The sequence below is a fragment of the Zonotrichia albicollis genome, chromosome Z (assembly GCF_047830755.1).
Source record: "Zonotrichia albicollis isolate bZonAlb1 chromosome Z, bZonAlb1.hap1, whole genome shotgun sequence".
Taxonomy (NCBI): Eukaryota; Metazoa; Chordata; class Aves; order Passeriformes; family Passerellidae; genus Zonotrichia; species Zonotrichia albicollis.
The window spans coordinates 45964153-45981210 of NC_133860.1; the positions used below are offsets into that span (position 1 = coordinate 45964153).

Genomic DNA, 17058 nt, shown 5'->3' on the forward strand with positions numbered 1-17058 from the left:
ATAATGGAATTTTCAGAAATTTGACATTCAGCTATAAAAACAGCATAACAACATGTGTATGTTTAAACAATTTACTTTAAACTGTAAGAGCAAAGATACATGACTTCTGTATGCAGAACTAGAGGCCTTATAAGTACCCAAACCTGTAATAAATTGTTTGGTACCAAACCTAATTCATAAAATCCTGAAAAGTGGTACAAACATCTGATCTTTCTTGTGATCTCATTTTCCTTATAAAGAGGGCTTATACCTTCCCTATTTTTATTCTGTAATTATGTTTTAGATATTAGAAACTAGAGACACCTGAGATTTCATTGCATATTTAGAAATTTGAGAAAAGAAAACTAGATGGGAGTGAGGGGGAGCGAGACAAAAAATATAACCACATTCCCCTCAAGGCATGTACCAGAAATATTTTTAAATTTTTTTTATCAATACCTATATCAAAGACATGGAAGCAGTAGGTTACATAGGATTACATAATCACAGAATCAACTAGGCTGGAAAAGACATTTGAGATCACTGAGTCCAACCTATGAATGAACGCAGCCATTCAGGCCATGGCACTGAGTGCCACATGCAGTCTTTCCTTAAACACTTTAATGGACAGTAAGTCCCCCACAGCCCATTCCAATTCCCAATTATCCTTTCTGTAAACTATTTCTTCTTAATGCCCAACCAAATCCCCCCCTGCTGCAGTTGTGTCCTCTGATCCTATTGCTGCTTGCCTGGGAAAAGAGCCTAACCCTCATCTGGCTACAGCCTCCTTGTAGGGAGCTGCAGAGAGGGATGAAGTCCCCACTGAGCCTCCTTTTGTTCAACAACCTCAGCTCCCTCAGCTGCTCCTCAGAGGACTTGTGCTCCAGAACCTTCACCAGCTTCACTGCCCTTCTCTGGACATGCTCCAGCACCTCAATGTCCTTCCTAAATTGAGGGCCCAAGAACTGGACACGGGATTTGAGGTGTGGCCTCACCAGTGCTGAGTACAGGGGGTCAATCCCTGCCCTGCTCCTGCTGCCACACCATTGCTGGCACAGGCCAGGAGCCATTGGCCTTCTTGGCCACCTGGGCACTGCTGGCTCATGCTCAGCTGCTGTCAGTCAGTATCCTCAGATTCCTTTCTGCCTGACCACTGCCAGCCACTCTGTCCCCAGCCTGGAGCTCTGCCTGAGGCTGTTGTAGCCAAAGTGCAAGGCCTGGCACTTGGTCTTGCTGAACCTCATACTGCTGGATTCAGCCCTTTGATCCAGCCTGTCCAGGTCCTGCTGCAGAGCCCACTATACTCCAGCAGATAACACTTCCACCCTACCTGGTGTTGTCCATGAATTTACTGAGGTTATATTCGATCCCCTCATCCAGATCATCAGTCAAGGCATTAAACAGGACTGGGCCCAACACAAATCCCTGGGGGACAGCACTGGTGACCAGCCACCCACTGGATATGGCACATTCACCACTACCCTCTGGGCCCAGCCATCCAGCCAGTTCTGAACCCAGCACAGAGTGCTCCTGTCCAAGCCGTGGGCTGCCAGCTTTTCCAGGAGTGTGCTGTGGGAGACAGTGCCAAAGGCCTTGCTGAAATCCAGGTAGGCAACATCCACAGCCTTCCCTGCATCCACCAAGCAGGTCACCTGGTCATAAAAGGAGATCAGGTTGGCCAGGCAGGACCTGCCCCCCCTAAATCCATGCTGGCTGGGTCTGAGCCCTTGGCCATCCCATAGGTGCTGTGCTGTGTGATGGCACTCAAGATGATCTGTTCCATAACCTTGCCAATCACTGAGCTGAGGCTGACTGCCCTGTAGTTTCCCAGATCCGTCTTTTGGCCCTTTTTGTTTCCCAGATCCTTCTTCTGGCCCTTTTTGTGGATGGGTGTCACACTGGCCGCCTTTCAGTCATCTGGGACATCCCCAGTGATGACAGATGATGGAGAGTGGCTTGGCGAGATCTTCTGTCAACTTCCTCATCACACTATGATGGATGAGGGTGTTTATTAGAGTATGTTGTCCACAAATATTCTTATGTCTGGTAATTGTGCCCTGCACCTTAAGATCCTAAGACTTAGCTTCTGCTATATCTACAGAAAAGGTCTGACAATCAGGGGAGAATCTCTGCCAGAGCCAAGACCACCTCCTGACATTCAAACTTTCTCATGGTGAAAAGAGCTTGCTGGTTCCCTGCTTGAAACTGGACTAACCTTTTAGCTGCTGAACCTCTTGCACGTATCAGGAATGCTGCACCCTTAACAGCTTATCTCACCTATTCACGTGCTTCACTGAAGCACAACAACGTGGGTGGTCTCTGGGAGAAGCTCATTCATGGGCAAGCAGTGCGGAATGTAGAAAAACAAAAAAAAGTTAGCAAGTCTATAGCAAGTGTCTTTGGAGAGAGAAAGGATTGGACAGGTGACCACCCACTTCAGAGGGCTGAAGAGCTCTCTGATCTGTGTCTCCAAAACAAGAAGTCATTCTCTGGTAACAGGCCTAGGAAATTTTCTTACAATTACTTCTGCAACAAAATTACATTTTTATGCTGGTGAGTCATTATAAACAATCTTCGTTCAAGCAGAGACCTGGAATAATCTTAAAACTCAGCACCACCTATGAGGGTGGTGACCAAATCTTTCATGGAAGTAAGACGCAACATGGATTTTTGAGTACACAAAGTCTGCAGACAGTTAGCTGTTATATTCTGTCTCCGTCTCAGCCTGCTGCAACCTCAAGGTGCTGGCTTGTGCACTCTCATAAGAAGCTGCAAAGCATGTAGAAGTCCTCAGGCTTTCATTCAAAGCTTGATGAAATAACAGTGGCAACATGTCTCAGGACCCTGGTCTGAGGTGTCCATTGGGAGGACTGGAAGGTGGATTTTTACCCTTGATGGCTGTGCAAATGTGGCAGAAATCTTTGGGAAAGGAACTGTATTCAGAAACTACAAAGAAGAAGGACCTTAGTGTGTGTGTACATACACATACATGAAAGAACTTTGAAAATATTACAGGTCTTCAGGATGGTGAGAAATTGAAATAGCAGATGAGATTATTCCTTCCTAAGTACCAAGCACCAGCCAAGAGAAAGGGAGATAAAATATGCATCCTGCAGATACTAAAGCAGGAAAACATACAGCTTTGATAATTACATGGGAACAATGTATGAAAATGTAGGAAATCTGTATAGAATAGAGCTTGCTCTTAAAGAAACATTTTCACTTCTAAGAAAAGTAAAATCTAAGAGTTACAGTGTATGTGCCTTGCTTTGGAGTGTTTTTGCTGTACAATCTGCAAAGTAGAGGTTATATCAATTGCTTTAAGATTTCTCTAATCTGTGGCATTCTGTTTCTCCAAAACAACATAATTAGTGAGTACCTGATATTGTGAAAATGGAATCTGAATGCTTTTTCTTTGTTGACCTGATCGTGTTATGCTTTTCAGCTGGTTTTGCTTTTCTTGCAATGTTTGCTCTTACAGCGTCTCACATCTCATCTTTCTGCTGTGCATTTCTGTCAGTCTGTAATCTTGGGGGGTTTTCATCAAAAACCTTTCAACCTCTGCCTTGCTGTTTTCCTCTGAAGTGTATGAGAGAAATGAAGGCACACCCATTTACCTGAGCGTTAAAATGAATGTGTTTGGTTGTTTATTGTGTTTTGGTTCCTTGCTACTACACTGGGAGAGGGTTTTCCTTCCCTTAATGTTTGAAGTGTTTCAGGTGTCCTTGCTGGTGAACCAGTTTTAAAGACAGAAACATTTTAAATCACATTTAAACTCTGTTGTTAGACTAGAGCCACAGGATTGTGATATCCACTTAGAATTTGCATGATTTCAGTTAAAGATCTGCCTTATGTGTTTTCCAGGCTAACAGAAAAGTTAGTGTCATCAAACTTCAGGGCTGTTTTCAGAATAGTACATTGTAGTAAGAAAAAGCTGTAGTATTTTCATAGGCTAGTTGTACCAGTAAGATAGAGCCCTCACTTTGAATTAAGGTTTGGTATTTATGGCAGTGAACAAGCTGGCAATGAGGAATAGGGCATTTTTGAACAGTTTCGTAACGAGCTGTGAGAGAACAGCAATGCCACCCAATGGTACTGGGAGGTACTAGAATCTGAGAGAAAGATTGTACTTTGTAGCCAAACTCTGAGGTTTCTGACATTAAGAAAAAAAATATAAGAGAAGGAAATAAGCCTTTTGGCATGACTAGTAATAACATTGCTTTTCAGAACTTTTGAGATCACCAATGCTATTTGTGTAATTTAACTTTTCCACTGTGTTGAAAGGGTGATATGCTTTCTTACAAAACTATGAAACTGACAACTTGCTTGGTGATTTCTTTCATGTATGAGTTGGGTATTTCTTGACATTGTGCAGCATCACTTTCAGTCCTCCATTTATTGCTGTCTTAGCAAGACCTTCTTGTTTTAGTAATGCCACTACACACGCTGGCTTTTTCCAAATTTCACTGTTAGTGAAAGTAACTAAGTGCATTGGTAAGAAGGGATCATCAGCCGCAGAAGACAACATGCCTTCAGACCAATGCTTTGTTACAGCAATCTCTGGGAATGTAACAATAAGCAGAACTGTACTGGTGAATAATTGTCCATACGAAAGAGATACAAAGCACACTGTTGGGAATACAGTGAATAGTAGTCAAATTCAAGGAATCATAATACAAAATTTCATGGAAGCATTCAGGAAAGCAGATACAGAAAATGAAGAAAAAAGCTAAATGAAATGGATATGTTGGACAATCTTCTCATGTGCTTTGGATTGTGTAGCTTAGCCCAAATTTTTTCCTTCTACATATCACCAGCCAACTGCCTTTGGGCACAGAAAGGAGCAGTAGCATTTATCCAGCTACATAATCAAAAAAATACTTGGCTCTGACAGGTGATTTTCTGTCTCCCTCCTGTTAAATGGAATTCACTGAGCTTGGACTCAGAGAAGACAAACCTGGTTTTAGTTTTAACTTTGAGGTTAATTCATCCCCTTAGGGAAAGTGCACCTATGTAGTGGTAAAAATAACTCTTTTCCTGTTCTGTTTGTAACCTCTACACCTAGGGCATGGAGTATCTAGGAACAAAAAGATATGTTCACCGAGATTTAGCAACAAGAAATATCTTGGTGGAGAATGAGAACAGAGTTAAAATTGGAGATTTTGGATTGACAAAAGTTTTGCCACAAGACAAAGAATACTACAAAGTGAAAGAACCTGGTGAAAGTCCTATATTTTGGTAAGTCTTCTTTTGGTATGTGAAATCATGGCATGTTTTCAGTTTTTACCCTTCAGCCAATTCATTTTGCATGTTGTGGAATTCTTACTTGCAAGCTCCGCGTCAGTTTTCCAGCATTGTGAAAGTCACTTGCATGATATTTCACTTCACAGAGTGGCATCTAGAACTTTTCAACATATTTTTTAAAAACCCAGGAAAACACCCAAAATAAAAATCAAAAAAATACATATTTAAAGAAAATAGCATCCAACAGAAAACATATTCAGATATAAAGGAAGTCTAAAATGGCCCATTTTCCTAGATTCTTTCAAGTTTTTAGGTATTCTACTTCCTTAGAAACTGGTCATTCATGTCTTCTAGCTGAGATCAGTTGGATACACCCCAAGAGAAAATGGCATTCCATACATGCAGTTTTAGTCTGTATTTTAATTCTGACTCAGGCACTGTTTACCTAAAGAATAAATTATACAAAATGGCATCTTAGTAGGTGTTATTGGAGAAGTACAGTTTAGTTCCAAAAGTATCTGCAACACAGTTCACTGAAAGTGATGGAAGGCTGTAATTGTCTTTCTTTGCAGGTCTAATCATATCAAATTACTATCTACTTGCACTACAAATAAGAAATATATCTACAACCTTGTTGGAAAAAAAATCAAACTTGGTTATAGTTATCACCAACTGTGTTTGTTTAAGGTGGATTTGGTTTTCAAAACCAATTAACTATTATTAAAGGAGTAGTTAATAATTGAAGGTACAAAAAGGAAATAAGAACATGCTAATATCAATGAATAAAGAACACTTACTCATGAAAAAGAAATCTGTCTTACTAAAACAAATGTTTTCAAAATCAAAATGGCACATGTTGCAGAGAGCAATTTTCCTTGTACTGTGTGTTGCAGGTACGCTCCAGAATCTCTGACAGAAAGCAAATTTTCTGTGGCCTCAGATGTGTGGAGCTTTGGTGTGGTCTTGTATGAACTCTTCACCTATATTGACAAAAGCAAAAGCCCACCAGCTGTAAGTATATAGTTAATAAATCTCAGAGAATTTGTTTATTTAAATTTCCTAGACTGTCATGTACCTCAATAGGTTAATGTTTACTGATCCTTTTCTGGAGATACCTTAGTGTTTGAGACAGCATCCAGTCTGAAGCAGTAACTAAAAGGTAACTGGTATCAAGCCATAAGAAAGAAAGAAAATCTGAAAATTACTTCATAGTCTGTGCATATCTTATTCATTCTGTAACTTCTGTTTGAAAAATATTTTAAAATCTCTTGTTATAGGTTGTTCTTTCTGATCCTTTGGGAAGAGTTATCCCAGCTGCAACCATTGCATGACCTTTATTTTTAATGTTGTTCCAAATTTAAGGCTGAGCCAAACACATACATAGAAATTAAGTTAACTTACATAAGGAACTTAAAGTGTTTTATGTTAGCAGAACCCAAGTTAGTAACTTAGCAAAGTTCAAGGAAAAAAAGGAGTGGCCTTTTGCAGACTGCTGACAGGTGTCTGAAGACAAATTTACAGTGGGTGAAAAAAGATACTATTATCCTCCAATTGAAAATAAGATACATGATCTTATTTTCACCTAGCAGTAACCATGGACATAACAGAGGAGAATTCAAGCTTCTGTATTTACTGTAGCTGGCCTCACCCTTGGCAGAACTGTCAGTCCTGGCAAATCTGGTTTTGAGAGCTGAATAGTGATGATAGGCAGAAATGCATTTGGAGGATACCTCTGCACTGGCCTCAGTAGACCTCTCAGTAATTCCATACATGAGCTATCAGAGGTTTCAAGGAAGAACTCAGAACAGTTCTTCCAGCATAAGAACATAAAGACTCCTAGAGTTCTTCAGAAGGATTGTGAAATGAAAAGTGATAGAGTAAGTTAGGAGCACAAGTGGACTATTCTTTCAATGAATCAATTCTACATGTGCATTCACCACTTCATCAGGTTGGTTATCCTATTGGTATGCATCAAGAAAAGGTAATTTGGTAAATTTAACCAAAGTGGTCTGTTCAACTCTTGTAGTCTTTATACTTTTATATTGTTTTCAAAACCTGGCCATTTACACATTCAGCCAATGGGTGTTTCACACTTTCATGTCAAGGATCATTAAAGAAATTTCGAAGCATTGGAGGAAAAATAAAAAATCCTTTATGTTGTGCTTAGAAATTTATTTCAGTTAACACAACATCCTCATTTACTTTGGATGTCTGGCAGTCTGAGTGAAGTTTTCATCTGCTTTTTGGGTTATTTTGGTTTTTTGGAGAGCAAGGTTTATCTAAGCCATTTTTTCTGGCTTTAATTATACTAATTTTTCTGCTGTGTTGTTACTGATTAGTCCTGCTAACCATTTTTTATACATCAGCATGACAATATCTGTTTTCTATTTAGCATTTTTCAAAGCATTAGTTCTTTTAGTGTTCCACAGAGCTCTTTAGAATCAACTGTGAGTTTAATCCTTTTAAAACTAATTAATCACAGAAGCACAGAATGTTATGTATTGGAAGGGACATTAAAGATCATCTCGCCCCAATCCTCCCTGCCATGGGCAGAGACACCTCCCACTAGATGAAGTTACTCAGAGCCCTCAGCCCAGCTTTGAACCCCCCCAGGGATGGGGCAGCCACAGCTTCTCTGGGCAACCTCTTCCAGTGTCTCACCATCCTTACAGTAAAAGAATTTCTTCCTAATTACCTTTGTTTCTCTCCTTTCAGTTTGTACCCCTTACTCTTTGTCCTATCACTGCAGTTCCTGATTAAGAGTCCCTCTCCCCCTCTCCACTTTTGCTGTAGGCCCCCTTCAGATCCTGGAAGTTGCTGTGAGGTCTCCACACAACTTTCTCTTCTCCAGGCAGAACAGACACAACTTCCTCAGTCTGTCCTCATGAGGAAATGCTCCAGTCCTCTTATCAGCCTCATGCCCTTCTCTGTACTTGCTCCAGCAGGTCCATGTTCCTCCTGTGCTGTGCCCCCAGAGCTGATGCAGCTCTGCAGGTGGGGTCTGAGCAGGGCAGAGGGGCAGAATCCCCTCCCTGCCCTGCTGCCCACCGTGCTCTGGATGCAGCCCAGGACAAGTTTGGCTTTTCTGGGCTGGCAGTGCCCATGGCTAGGTCACATGGAGTTTTCACCAACCGTGAAAGTTCTTTTCCACAGGGTTGCTTCAATCACATCCCCTCCCAGCCCGCAGGTGTGTCCAGGATTGCCGTGGCCCATGTGCAGAACCTTTTGCTTCTCCTTGCTGAGCATCATGAGGTTTGCATGGGCCCAGCTCTCCAGCCTGCCCAGGTCCCTCAGGATGGGGCCCTTCCCTGCAGGACGTGGCTGCCCGCGCAGGCCGCGGCCAGGGAACGTCTGAGGGTGCCCTCGGTCCCACTGTCCACGTCCCCTGCAGAGATGTTGAGCAGTTTGGGCCCTGGTGCTGAGCCTCAGGGACACCACCCATCACTGCTCTCCCCATGGACAGTGAGCCATTGACCACAGCTCTGGGTGCAGCCTTCCAGCCAGGTCTTTATCCGCAGAGGCACCCATCCCTCAAACCCATGTCTCTCCCGTTTAGAGACAAGGATGTCATGTGGGACAGTGCCAAACTTTGTATAAGTCTAGTTAGGTCCATTTTAGAAGATTACTAGATTTCTCAGGAAAGAAATTTGTGCCCTTAGTAAAGCCATGTTGTTTGTTTCCAGTCACTTCTTTGTTTTCCATATGCCTTAGAATGATGTGCAGGAGAATTGGCTCCATGATCTTGCCTGGCAGAGGTGAAACTGACTAGCTTGTTGTTCATTGTGTCTTTCACTTTCCCCTTTTCAAAAATTAGGGTTATCTTTCCCTCTTTCCAGTCATCACAAATGTCACCTTAACAACTTCATCTGCCAACTCCCTCAGGACCCTTGAATAAATTTCATCAGGTCCCACAGACTTCTGCACATTCAGTTTCCTTAGATGCTCATGACTGTCTCCTACAGTGGTCTTAGGGTCTTCATTCTTTCAGTCCCTCCATCTGCCTTCCTCTACTTGGGCAGTGTGCCTGGAACACTTGCCTTTGAGGACTCAAGCATAGAAGTAATTTAAAACCTCAGTCTTCTCTTTATCCAGGGTAGTCAAATCATCAGATGATGATCAACATTTTTAAAGATTTTTCACCTACTGCTTTAAATTGTGTATGTATCATTCCATTTTATTCTATTCCATATCATTATTTAATTTTACACACACAAAAGATCTGTAATTATTGATATATTCTCTAGACATGTAATTTATAATTTGATCATTGTTATGTGCTATTCAATTCATTCTTTATTACATATAATATATATATAAATTATTCTTATTAAATAATTTTGCTTGGTAAGAATATTGCAGCATCTTTTTTTCCTCTGAAGATTATATATTACAATTGGCCTTTTGTTTCAGGAATTCATGCGCATGATTGGCAATGATAAACAAGGGCAGATGATTGTATTTCATTTGATAGAGCTTTTGAAGAATAATGGACGACTGCCGAGACCAGATGGATGCCCTGATGAGGTGATGTACTGTGTTAAAATGTTACTGTAGTGTGAAGGGTGCTCAGTTAGCATGAGTACCTGCAAGTGCAAAACTTACATTTTGTTCTGCTTGGACCACTAAAGTACTTATTCAAGTGGAATGGCTGTGCTGTAATTTTATCAGTTTCATGATGAGTATAATCTTTTGGGGTTTTTTGATTCTTTAGCTTGTACTCCCTCAGGAGCAAGACTGTAGTCTTGCTGAATAATTAAGTGGGACTGCTGTACTTGGGCACTCACACTTCTATTTCAAAAAGATACTCGTGTGAAGGCAACAAGATTAGTGTATATATAACTTGTTCTGTGTAAGTCCCGTGTAGAGATTCTCATTCAAAGCTGTGAACTTTGGATTTTTTTTTTTAATTTGTAATATTCAGCAAAAAAATCTTAATCTCCACCTAAAGTTTTTCACATTTAATTCCAGGATGTAAAGAGCTTCTTATCTTGATTACTGCCTTTCTGTTACTGTTACTTTCTCAAGTGTGGAAGGCTCATATTTATAATGTATATTATTCACCATCAAGCATTTTCAACTTGCAGACAGTAGGCACAGTTAAGTATATGAATCAGATTTTCTATGTTCAGAGTCTTCATGTTCTTTGTAGATACTAAAGTACAGCTGTAGAGCTGTCTTCAGAGCACATAAATTAATTCAGTGTTCTTCTGGTTTTATTTATACACCGGATGCTTTTAAAAATCCTTTCATACCACTCTTAAGTCTTCTAGTATTCTGTTCTTCAGAGCAGGGTGCACAAAGCCTGGTTCAGTCAAACTGACCTGGTTGGGCTGTGTAGGTGAGTCAGTAATGAAAAAATGGAAGGAAAATAGTTATGGGTTGTTGTTTTTTACTTATGTAATTGCCAGCTCAGATTAATTGCTGCATCCCTTTAAAGTCAAGCACACTTGGCAATAGGTCAAGAAATAATACAGTTAAAACTAGTGAAAGAGAAAACATCAGGGTCAAGTGATCTAATAGAGGAGAAAAAGAATGGTACAAGTGAGGCAGGAAGCCATTGGGGAGGAAAAAATGTATAGAGAGTAGAAAGAGACGTCTTTGAAGAACCTTTCTTGCATTTTATGTACGAGTACAGCAACTGTTGAATTGGAAAGGTTTGGCTTTTTGTAGATAACCTGAATGTCATATGTATAAGATAATAAATCTGTTTTACTGAAACTGTATTTTAACTAACGCAAAGGTTTCAGTGTCTGACATTTCTCCAGCTATCAAAGCAAGATGGAAATGTCTCTGTCAGAAACTGTATTCATCCCCTTTTGATCCTGGAAGGCCAGTCATCACAGATAATAAATCTTCCAGATACCTGTAGCTTACAGCAGCTTATCTTGCAGTTTACAAGCTGCTTGAGACTTGGTTCTAAAGCAGCTTGGTCAATGCAGGTGTTTCAAATCTGCTGAAAGATAAGGAACAGTTTCTAATTTTTTTCCTGGTAGCTGTACAGACTGTTCTTAAGCAATATGTGGAAAACTGTTGAAAGTATGAGAAATTAGTAATAACAATCTGGATTGAATGAATGAGAAGAATACAGGTGAAGAGCTTGGCAAGTTGCATGAGACCAAGTATCTGGTACATCTTTGGGCAAAAGGAAAACTGTTGCCATGTAACTACTGTAGCAGAAATATCTTTCAATGTTGGTTCAGTTTGCACAGTAACCTTTTTTTTTTTTTGCTTTATTCTTTCTGATTATATATGAAGAATAATTAAGAATTTAGTATACAAATTCTGGAGAAATATATGGTAACTTCTCAGGGGAAGTCTTATTTAGAATTACTGTTCTTGTAAATCTGATTTCTGGTCATACTGGTGCTTGTTATGTTACAGCATTTTTGAGCTTCTCAAAAAAAAGAGCAAGAAAAAATATAAAAACTTATCAAAGTAACATAGGTCTTGTAAAAGTTTCAAAAAGCAGCTGAATTAATTTTCATGCTAACTTTTAAAAAATTGTCTTTTATTATAAGAGTTTTTGCAGAGCCATCTATCCTAGGTTCTTGCTGTCACTGGGCAAGAGTTCAGGTACACTCTTCTGCAGCTGTTGTTTGGAAGCATAAAGTTAAGCTGAATGTTCTTTAGTCCAGTTTCAAGTAAATATGTATGGTATCCGTTTACCTACTACCTTTTTTTTCTTACCCAGATTTACGCTATCATGAAAGAATGCTGGAACAATAATGTTGCCCAGCGCCCCACCTTTCGGGATCTTGCTCAGCGAGTGGATCATATAAGGGAAAACATGGGTGGATGAAAAAACTCCTTCAGAGGATGAGTTGGAATGCAGAACAAAATGTACTTGGTCAGCTGTGTATATTTGACATATGTACATATGCACACATCTTATCCTTGCTGGAAGTAAAATCTGTGTGGCAAATACCCTGTTTCAATCTACATACTGAGAATCCTGCTAGGCCTTTTTTATCAGGATATATTTGTTACTATGAGAACATGCTGAAATTCTCAATAGAGAAAGAAATTATTTTTCTAAATTTAAAAGTGGATGGTCATTCAGCAACATCATTATTTGCCTTACTTGGCAGTACAAAAAAGAGGTGACTTAAAATGTGATGAAACTAACAGATAAAAAAACAATGTATTTCTTTGTTGAAGTAGAGATGCCCAGAAAAGACTTCTAGAAATACTTTTACACTGAGAAATAGTGACTAGGCACCCTGTTTTGTGTGTTGCACAAAGACTTTTGTCTGTTAATACAGTTTCATGATTTTTTCATTGTTGATGCAGAACTGGCTTCTCTGTGTAACGAAACAGTAGTGGTTTGCTGTACCTGTCTGAATCAGTTATCAGCCAGCAGTATATCCAAAGAGATGTAGCTGTGTGATGTGCTGTAAGTATTTTGAGAGACAGGGAGCAAATTGCGCTTTACTGGGAGAGACAGACAACTTACTAATTCATGCAAAAATTTTAATTTAAAAATGAAAAAGCAAAGATGTTATCCTTTTATTCTTACTCCTCCCTTGATGAATATTAGATTGCCTTTATAGTACTGAAGATACAGTGATAACACATAGAAGGGAATTCATTTTACACAAGGCAGTGTCTTCAATGTAAATAAGGAAAAGCTAAGTATACTGCTTTTAAATGCTGCTCTTTTTTTCTTTCCATACTTGTAATTTTCATGGAGTCATAAGTGAATGAATTGAAACTTTCAAAGCAGGATTAAAAATGTAAAAAATGCCCTCACTTTCTCAATTTCTCACTTTGCTGTTAAGATGATCATGTAAATATCTTCCTTCCAGCACAGAAAAAGAATACTTACATCTCAGTATCTGATATGGCCAGTCACAACCACATCAAGCCTGTTCTATATTGAAGTGGCCCAAGCGTATTTATTTCTGTGGAAATACCCAACATGAGACTGTTTGGAAGGAGTCACAAGTGCAATTGCTCACACTCACCATAGGGCAAGGACAGGATTCCAGTTACTGAGAACTGGAAGGAGATCAGAGCTACCTGAATGCTGTATAATTCAGCTTTTGAAATAAGCAACAAAAAATTTTGGAGAAGAGAATGCTTCGTTTTGCCTTGAGGCAAAATACTTGGGGATAATCTCATATGTCAAAGCAGTATCATTACAGAGTTTGTTTATTTTTAGTTCAAATAATCTTGTTTGTTTGTTTGTTTTTACTTAAGCATTATTGTTTGCAAAGTATAATGCTGGTTCTTTTTGGACTTCTGCTGAGAGAAGTTCAGTTAAGGGGATATACAGCTTGGCAAACTGACCTGACATCCAGATTTATATTTAAAATGAAGTGTTAGTTTTTAAAATCTGTGGCAGTGAGTTAGTGAAACAGAGGTTACTTTCACTGTGGAGCCTCCTTAATATTTGTGGTGACCTACATCCATCTTATCAGAAATTGAAGAACCTCAGCTTTTAAAAAAAACTAAAAAACCAAAACAAAACGAAAACATCCTTACTTGGTGTAATACAGTGCCAGTATAGCAGTATTTTGTACCACTGTGATGTTTCTCTCCCACAGTCACTCCTTCAAAATTACTATTTTATAGTATAAGAGAGTGCTAAATGTGGAGAGCAGCATCAACTTTCTCTCTGCCTATTGCATTTAAAACTATTTCTGTTAGTGTTCTTGCCACCAAGCATTTGCATAGATGATTTTTCAAAACAATTTCACAGTCAGTTTTTAAGCTGCAAAGAACTTTGAAGTGCTATGTTCAACTTAACATGTTTTCTCAATTTCTATACATTGCTTTGAGGATTTGAAATTTTGTGCAAAAGATGTCTTTGCATTTGTAGTCTCAGTTCTGTGTATGTGTATTTTTGTAACAAAGGAGATAAAGCTTTAAAGTATCAAGACAGCATTTTAGCTGAATAACATATGCAGGAATTATGTAACATTTGCAGTGTATGACACTCAGTAGCTCACTGGTTTCAAATACATAGTAGACTAAACATAATTTATGTAAAAATCTCAGGGAAGTTTGTGTAATGCAATGAAGAAATCTTCCAGTCTGTTAATTATTCAAGTGAATTAAAGGTCTTTTTCTTGTTCTACTACAGTTTGACTATTTACATAGTCTATTTGATTGCATAAATGTAGTGGTGAATTCAAGGATTATTTTTAAGTGTCTTGTGGAGTGTTTTGGTTTTGATCTGGGTTTTGTGCTGGTTTTGTTTTTTTTTACTTTAGTACTATATCGTTTTGAGAGAAAGCCGTATCTTTACACTGCAGTGTAACTGTGTGCTGTTGGCCAGAGACAGTCTTTAACAGCCAGAGGCCTGTGCCAAGGGCTTGAGCATTTAGGATTAATGTTCTTAGCTGGGAGAATAGGACCAAGTAGTGCTTAGGACTTGGGAGATGTATAGTCTATAGAGATGTATGTGCAGTGTCAATATTTAGGTCCCAGAGCAGACCTGGTGGCTTTCTCAAAAAGCTGTTGAGGATGTAAATGTAGTGATTTTGCTGAATTTGCTACTGCCAATTGTGTAACCTTTAAAAAAAAAACCAACAAAACAACAACACCACCAAAAAACACTGTATTTTTTATTTTGAAAGCTCTCAGATCTACAGTAGCATTGATAATGTCATATTTTTACATGGCATTTGTATTAATAGACTAAGTACTTTGTTTTAGAAAATGTCTTCAGTTGGCATTGCATTTGTAAGACATTAGTGTAATCATTATGCTACCCAACATGCTGTTTGATTTTGTTGATAGAAAAAGTGCTGGTTTATGCATACATGACTGCTACTACAGTGTAGAATTAAAATATTAACTACTGCTTTGCACTTACATTGGAAGTGAAAGAATTTTTTAATAAGTGCACAATGTATCTTATAGAATGTCTGCAATCAAGTATTGTGTTGTGTAGTATTGATTTGTTGTCTATCAGTATAAATATGTTAAGTTTCAAAGTTAGTTTTTAAATATATTCCACACAGTATTCCATAAACTTGCAACAGTCATGTAGTAAGCCAGAGGAGAAATGAATTTTCAGGAAAAGAAACACATGTTCTTGTCAAGTTCTAGTACTGGTTAAAAGCTTCCATAGCTGAGATAATTGTTGTTAAATGTGCTGATGAATACAACTGTGAAAGTATATGTAAGAATTATATTTTTTCCCAAAATTAAATTTTTAATTGTTGCATTTAGTTAAGATGTTGACCAGCTGCCCTGAAATGTATGGGAAAAGATGTTACTATATTAAGTATGAAGAAATGTAATTCTTGTGTAAAGAAAGCAAGCTTTTCAGGAATGTAGGATCACAAACACCTCCAGGTGTTTGAGAGTTCTGAGAGCACAAGCAGAGGTATAGAAGAACAAGACTAAAGGAAGAAGGATGATGTTCAGCATGGGAGAAGCTTTCTGAAATGTGAAATGCCCAATGAATTATGAAAAACTGATAGATTTTTCTACTGAAAATGCCATATCGTGACAAATATGTGCTAATATATTTCTCAACTGTGTATTGCCTGCCTTAAGTCTGAAATATTCACAGACACCTAACCTGGCTGAAAAAATTTCAATCATTACTATACCAAAATAAACTAATAATGTTGTGCCATGCCAGACAACAATTCTGAAGAGATGTTTGATTAAGAAGTTTTGTTCTGAATTTTTCTTTTTGAATAAGAGGTTTACAGTACTTTATATTAAAGTAGAAAAAGTCCCTTGGTGGTAGGGAGCAGGGAGGAAAAGATACCTGCCACTTATGATTGAAATGTAAACATTTGAACACATGGTTTAGTCAAGAGAACATGAAAGGGATATTTTTAGAAAACTGTGTATCCATACCTGAAACTTAACTGTGTGTTTCTTTTTGCATTTGGATAGTGAAAATAAATAAAAAAACCTGAATACAATGGATGACACATGCCTGCCAACATTTTCTTTTGCACACTAAAATTTGTTACTGGTATTTAAATCACTGCTGAAGGCAGCCGTTTCATTTGATGAGGTAGAATACAGCACATACAACTTTCCAATCTTCCTAGAATAGACATATTAAGCATTTATCTACTGGAAGAAACTTAGATGTACCAAAGTAAAGGTGTTACCTACTGAGGGCTTTTAATCTCTTTTTTAAATTAAGATTTTCACTGAGAAAATTAATTTGGGATAAAGAAACACTTCCTTTTGTTCTCAGTATTTAAAGAGATGCAAGTCTCTAAGACAGAAGTGCCTTACACCACCTTACATGTCTTTGTTAGAAATTCTGATGTCTTGATTTTCATTACTTTATAATCTTTCCATTTGACTTTGCTTAACTTATGGGAAAATTACCACCACTTTTAATGAAAATTACCATCATTTACCTTGAACCGAGTTGAATGCTTTTATCAAATACACAACTGGTCCCTTGGTGTTATCAACCATTATACCTGTGTCCTTGAGCAAAACCAGTCTCACAGATGAGTTGCCTTTGCTTGAGGCAGGACTAGTCCAGTTTTCCCTTACACATTCCCCGTATGGCACACAGGGACTTTACTCCTTTCCATAGTATACGGAGGTTTTGTTTGGGCAGGGCACCCACTCAATACCATGGTCTCTCGTCCAGATGTCTATGAGGTTGTTTTTGAAATGAGTCCCACTGTCCAGCTGACTTCTCTCAGGGGTGCCATGTCCCAACAGGACATGTTTCTCAAGGGCCAAGGTGTAGTTCCAGCTGGTGGCAGGAGGCACAGGGCGCCTCTCCAGCCATCCGGTGGCTGTGCCACTATTTGTAACCACATAGTGCTTGCCTTGGCAGGTTTGGGTGATCTGCAGACTGCCTCCCCCTGTATTTTTCTTTTGACATCATCCACCATA

At 38.8% G+C, this 17058-nt stretch overlaps 1 protein-coding gene across 12 annotated transcripts in view; it reads left to right on the forward strand.

The window, feature by feature from the left end:
• JAK2 (Janus kinase 2) overlaps positions 1 to 16116 on the forward strand; it is an 83619-nt gene extending 67503 nt beyond the window's left edge. For all 12 annotated transcript variants that reach the window (XM_074533047.1, XM_074533048.1, XM_074533050.1 and 9 more), the window contains 4 exons: positions 5045 to 5217; positions 6117 to 6234; positions 9634 to 9747; positions 11915 to 16116. In XM_074533047.1, the coding sequence (XP_074389148.1) occupies positions 5045 to 5217; positions 6117 to 6234; positions 9634 to 9747; positions 11915 to 12022 (513 nt within the window). In that variant the 3' untranslated portion in view covers positions 12023 to 16116. The remainder of the gene's footprint in view (positions 1 to 5044; positions 5218 to 6116; positions 6235 to 9633; positions 9748 to 11914) is intronic.
• Positions 16117 to 17058: the final 942 nt, after the last annotated feature.